Source organism: Trachymyrmex cornetzi, unplaced genomic scaffold, assembly GCF_001594075.2.
Source record: "Trachymyrmex cornetzi isolate Tcor2-1 unplaced genomic scaffold, Tcor1.1 scaffold1286, whole genome shotgun sequence".
Taxonomy (NCBI): domain Eukaryota; kingdom Metazoa; phylum Arthropoda; class Insecta; order Hymenoptera; family Formicidae; genus Trachymyrmex; species Trachymyrmex cornetzi.
Genome location: NW_017295857.1, coordinates 30,351 through 36,680, shown reverse-complemented (window position 1 = coordinate 36,680; position 6,330 = coordinate 30,351). Strand labels below are relative to the sequence as shown.

General features: G+C 42.6%; 1 protein-coding gene across 1 annotated transcript; it reads right to left on the bottom strand.

Moving 5' to 3' along the window:
- Positions 1-675: 675 nt before the first annotated feature.
- Positions 676-5,387, bottom strand: LOC108770524 (uncharacterized). The gene is made up of 4 exons (XM_018522159.1): positions 3,527-5,387; positions 1,779-3,438; positions 975-1,599; positions 676-903 (listed from the first exon to the last, which is right to left on the bottom strand). The coding sequence occupies exons 1-4, from the start codon at positions 5,385-5,387 to the stop codon at positions 676-678; spliced, it is 4,374 nt and encodes a 1,457-aa protein (XP_018377661.1).
- Positions 5,388-6,330: the final 943 nt, after the last annotated feature.

Below are 6,330 nucleotides of genomic sequence, written 5' to 3'. Positions count from 1 at the left end.
GTCATCGCGACGGGAGTACTGCACGTTAGCGCCCGATCCGCGTTCCTATGGTTACGCGGACATACATGGCTGTGCGGGAGTTTTTTTTTTAAAATTGCATCAATCCGTAACATTCCGCCCGCCTTCGTTAATTGTCTTTAACGAAATAATTTAGATAGGATTATCCTTTACTGGGAGAGGGCAAAGTTTCACAATGGGTCTTTTCAATATGGTAGTTTGAGTTTTTATCGTAGCTACCCTTACCAATCCATCATCACCCGGATGAACAGAAAGGATTCTTCCCAGTGGCCATTTCGCTGGCGGATACCTCTCGTCAACAATTAATACCACGGAACCCACCTCGACCGTCCTCGTCTCATTCTTCCATTTGGAAATAGCGTGGTAACGCTGGAGACATTTCTTTGACCACCTCGTCCAGAAGCAATCAACCATCTGTCTAATGAGCTGCCATCTGGATAATCGTGAAGGACACGTATCCATTACAGATGGTTCCGGGATCACGTTGGGTGCACAACCCATAAGAAAGTGACCAGGGGTCAAGGCGTTCAGATCTTCAGGATCATCACTGCAGGGCATTAGTGGCCTTGAATTAAGGATCGCCTCAATTTGAATGAGTAGAGTATTCATTTCCTCATACGTCAATAACGTCTCCAATTACTCGACGGAGGTGAAACTTCATAGATTTGACACCTGCCTCCCATTTACCACCGAAGTGTGGAGCGGATGGAGGAATAAACTTCCACTGTGTGCCGTTATTTGCCAATAAAGAAGCGAGGTGCTGAGATTCGGATGTGGCTTCAGAGAATAGCTTTTGCAAGGTAACATCTGCGCCCTTGAAGTTAGTGCCACAGTCACTCCAAAGAGTTGTGCAGATACCTCTCCGCCCTGTGAATCTCTTATAAGCTGCCACGAAATGCATCAACGGTGTAATCCGTCACTAACTCGAGATGAGTCGCGGAGGTTGAGAGACATACAAATAAGGCGACATAGGCTTTATATGTTCGAGCGTTTCTTCCTCTCCAGGTCTTAATGGAGAGCGGTCCAGCATAATCAACACCTGTGTTGAGGAATGGACGAGTTTGCGAAACTCGTTCCTTGGGAAGTTGGCCCATCAACTGCTGCGCCCTTTTATGACGAAAACGAGTGCATTGAACACACTTGAGTATAAAACTTTTAATTGGAACGCGACCTCCTATTACCCAAAATTCCTCTCGTAATGTGGACAACATGATCTGAGTCCCTCCGTGCAATGTTCGTCTATGAACATCTGCAATGATTAGGGTGGTAAACGGTGAGCACTTCGGCAGGATTGCCGGATGTTTGGCTTCCATACTTAAGGAAGATTCTCGTAAACGACCCCCTACTCGTAAAATGTCGTTAGCATCCATGAAGGGTGTTAGACGTGAAAATGGATGAGAGGGTTGAAAGTGTTTTCCTTCGGAAATTGATTTAAGTTCTCTAGGGAATGCGGTATGTTGCACGGCCTTAATCCAAAAATGTTTCGCAGATTGTAGTTCAATGGTAGTGATAGGATGCAGCAGAGAAGAATTAGGCACCTTACGTAACTTATCGATAACTCGTCTACAAATGACAGTGATCCTGTAAGCAGTCTTGTTAAAGAGGAGCATTTCGATAGAAGATTCCAACAATCAGTGGATTGAATACGAGTCGTCGTGACTTTAACGGATTTCTCTTCAAGTACTTCACTACTCTCTGTCGCGATTAGATTTTTTGGCCAATGTGAGGACGGTTCCATCAACCACATAGGCCCGTCTCACCAACATTTCTTTTCTACAAGTTGATCAATCGAAAGTCCTCTAGTTGCTAAGTCGGCAGGATTCTCCCGTCCTGCTACAAAGTTCCATTGAGCTTGCGGTACCGTTTCCTGAATATAACAAACTCTATTATGGACGAAGTCCTTCCAGCGTGAAGGGTGATTACTAATCCACGTAAGCGAGACAGTCGAATCTGTCCATAGATAAACAGGAATATAATTCCGATTTAAAACCTTAATTATATGGTTTACTAGCTTGGTTAGGAGGACTGCTCCTGCGAGCTCCAAACGCGGTATGGTCATCCGTTTCAACGGAGCCACTTTAGTCTTAGAACATATTAATTTTGTATGAATACTACCGTCATTAGAAGTCAAACGAGTGTAAACAACTGCCGCGAAGGCGTATGGTGATGCGTCAGAAAACCCATGTATCTCAAGTATTCTATCGGAACTTAAACCTATCCATCTGGGGAAACTAATAGTAGCTAAGTTCTGAAGATCGCTGACAAATGACATCCATTTGCAAGTTATTGCAGAAGGAACAGGATCATCCCACCCCAACTGTAAGGACCAAACCTCTTGCATGAGCATCTTCGCTCTTATCATAAGGGGAGAGAGCAAACCAAGCGGATCGAATAATCGAGCAATGGTAGCTAATATAGATCGTTTGGTAATAGTTTCGGTATGTTTATGATGGAAGGTAAATTGAAAGGTGTCATTGTCTAGATGCCAATGCAGTCCAAGGGAAAGCACCACTGACTTCTCCTCAATTGATACGGAAGATCCAATCATTCTATCCTTCTCAGGAACGGATTTCAACACAGTGGGATCATTACTGATCCATTTTCTCAATTTAAACCCGCCCGCCATGCAGAGCTGATTTACCTGTTTCAGAGTATCTTGCGCTTGAATGATAGAATCTCCTCCGAATAAATCATCTACATATCGTCCCTGTGATAATACTGGCACCGCTAAGGGTAACCTAGCCCCTTCATCCTTTATGAGCTGCTGCATAACGCGAAGAGCTTGGAAGGGAGCACAAGCTAATCCATACGTTACTGTAGTGAGTTGATAGGTTAACAAACGTCCTTCGTGGTCTATCCACGAGATTTGTTGATATTTCCAGTCTTCTGGGTGAACTTTGATCTGCCGGTACATTTTTTCAACATCAGCCGAGAAAACATATCGGAACTGTCGATACCAAATTAGGACATCGAATATGTCGGTTTGCAATTTAGGACCGACATGTAGTAAGTCGTTTAGAGATACTCCTGTTGTGGTTTTGCTGGATCCGTTAAAAACCACTCGTAATTTGGTAGTGCTGCTGTTTTCCTTTATTATTCCATGGTGTGGAAGGTAATAACTAGACGTTGAGTCTGATTGAGAGTCTGGAATGAGTGTCATGTGTTGAAGTGCTGCGTATTCAACTACAAAGTCTGAATACAATTTTGCGTAACATGGATCTGATTCGAAACGTCTATTTAACTGGTGTATTATACGAATGGCTTTCGCCTTGGAACTTCCTAATTGATCAGTGGATTGCTTAAAAGGCAACCACACCACATATCGGCCTTGTGGATCCCTCGTATGGGTAAGTTGGAAATGTTCTTCACACCTTTGTTCATCTGGAGTCACCGAATGATCCTTTAAGGTCGGAATCTCTTCTAATTCCCAAAACTTATGTAGTATGTGGTACAACTCCTCCGTTGCGACTACATGACATTCGTGCATTCTCATTGTCTATTCTGCTACCTGTGGGTCCGGAGATAACCCATCCAAGTTTGGTGGATTGGGCTATTGGAGAATCTGGTGGTCCTTTAACCAATCCATCCGCGATGATATATCCATATACATCAGCACCTAAGATGAGATCTATTGCTCCTGGTTGCATATACTGAACGTCCGCCAATTTTAAATCCGTCAAATGTGGCCAAGTCGTCGGATCCAGTTGGGCCGACGGAATCTCAGAAGTGAGATTGGCTAGTATGTGAGCTGTTACCGTACACTGGAATTCGGACTGGAAATGTGGACTCAGTTTAAAGTTGACCATGCCTCGTGGACTATTAGGAGTTTTACCTCCAATACCGATTAGAGATACTGATGAATGCTTCCGAGTCATCTTCAGTCGTTGAACCGTTCTTTCCGATATCAAAGAGATCTCAGAGCCCTGATCAATTAAAGCTCTCACTTCTGTCATGTTACCATTAGGTGCTGTAACCTGAACCTGCGCAGTGGCCAATAACACTCGTTGAACCTTTATGGATGGTAGGAGGATTGAATGCATAACCTTTCGTTCTTGTGAAATTGCATTTGACTTTTCTTCAGAGTTGGTTGTATCTTTGCTATTTTCCTTATTCTTGTCTTGGTGAGAGGAGACAGAGTGTATCGTGGTGTGATGTTTCTGACCACACTTTCGACACCGTTTAGAGACTTGACAAGCCGCCACCCTATGACGTCCTAAACAATTAAAACATAATTTATGTTTATAAATAAGTAATCTCCTTTGTGGAACTGATTTGGTATTGTATACGGTACATAGCGAGGGATGACGATTATCTGAACAAAGCGGGCATGTCTTTTCGGTGTTCGGATCCTCCTTTCTAGACGTTCCTTGGTAATGAGTCTTGACGGATATCTTCTGCGGTTGGGTAGAAAGTTTGCCGAAAGTAGCTTTCTCAAAAGCTTGAAGTGACCGAAGTCTGGAGAGTAAAAACTCAGTGAATTGATGCCACTTAGGTGGATCCTTAGTTGAGCCCAGAAGTTGCTCCCATGTTTTCACCGTTTCCGAATCCAAGCGCTGGACGGCAATAAATATCAGAAAGTCATTCCAATGACTGACTGGTCGTTGTAGATTCTCTAAGGATCTATAGATCTGCATCATACATGTATACAGACGCTCCAATTCCCCAGCTGACTCCTTGGTCATACGTTTCAGGCTAAGTAGGGAGTTCAACGTTGTGTTTAACAGCATTCTTTTATTTTCATAAAAGGCAATAAGGGCGTCCCATGCTCGTTGAAAGTTTTCCCCAGTGACTGACATATTCCTTAATAACTGAGCGGCCGTACCGACTAAACTCGTCTTCAGATATTGAAGTTTTTCAACCGAGGAAAGAGAACCATTGGCGATCACCAGAGAAGTAAACAGATCCTTGAAAGATAGCCAATCTTCCGGATTGCCACTAAATTTTGGAATGTCTATCCGAGGTAACCTCGCGTGATGATGATAAGAAGGCCCGGGCGGAATAGGTACATCTAGATGACCCGAGGACGTTCCCGACATGGCTCCATGGTCAGAATCGAGTAATAAGCTCATGCGTTCGGTTGACTCTAAATAAAGCTCCCGTGTAGTAACAAAGAAGTTTTCCGAAAAATAAGAATGATTTTGTATGTACAACCGATCCTCGTGATTCAATTCCCTCAAGGCTATTCCAATGGCTTCGTGAATTATAAAGAATTTTTCCCAATCATCTTTAAGTGCCGTAAGTCGGGCCTGTATTCTCTGATAATTCAAGTTATGTAAACTCACCTTGGTTAAGTCGTCGTACGAACTGGTAATCAGGGTGTTGAGCGTGAGTTGCTGCTCTAAGCGAGCTTCTACATGTGCTAGTCTCATCCTGCCCCCGGCCAAATGTATCCGGCTCGAAGGACCAAAATGTTCGATAGCGTTTACCCAATATTACACTTGACCGAAAAGGAGGGACGAGACACACACTCGTCTTGAACACACAGTATTTGCTGGCAAACAATTAGTATCTCACACAAATCCTTCACGCATAACATACAAATTATGCAACACGCTTTGGTCTCTTATAATCAATAAATTAATTAATTAAATGATTCGATTGATATCAACTAAGTAGAGTCAGATCGATGAGTTCCACTATGAAGTTGTAATAATATTGACTTTGTCAGTTTCATCTCACTAAGTTAATTGAATGAAAAAAAATAGGTATCTGACAAGGCAAATAAAGGCATAACATTGAGCTCATAGGACCTTTAACGTAGTCAGAACATTTTGGAATTTGTTATCCAGGTTTTAATCCGTTTAGTTGATAATCGCTTAAGGCGTAATAGACAAACGATAAAGATTGACAGATCAATCTCGATGTGCCTCGCGTCGTCGAGCTGACTCAAATGTTTCAATCATACGTATGAAGCGTGATTTTACAATGTGGTGATAGAACTTACACAATAAACGTGAATTTCTTAAATATAATAGAATTTTGAACATTAAAAAAAATCAACTCATTGACTGTGATCATCTCAATAGCAAGAAAAAGGAAAGATAACGAATGGTTAAAATATTACAATGAACTCAAACGAACCATTCGTCACATAATAATAAAATTGCAATTATCTGATTATCATTGGCGTTTTTTACTTAACGCGAGTAATCTCCAGGATCGATCCTTCTCTTCGCTTCGGATGACTTGGTGTTACGGGCGAGATGGCTGCTACATATCGGTGCTGTTGGACGATTCTGCGTCAGGTGTGTCCTCTCGTTCCATCAACTGCGATGTTTTTGTTGAGATATCTTGTTGAAGCAATAATGGCTG

Excerpts from the sequence above, each read along its gene's own strand:
- LOC108770524 (XM_018522159.1), bottom strand. The coding sequence starts at position 5,387 with ATGAGACTAGCACATGTAGAAGCTCGCTTAGAGCAGCAACTCACGCTC. Across the intron at positions 3,439-3,526 it reads GGTTATCTCCGGACCCACAG|AAGAGATTCCGACCTTAAAG; the intron begins GTAGCAGAATAG and ends TTTGGGAATTAG. Across the intron at positions 904-974 it reads AAGCCTATGTCGCCTTATTT|CTTATAAGAGATTCACAGGG; the intron begins GTATGTCTCTCA and ends ATTTCGTGGCAG.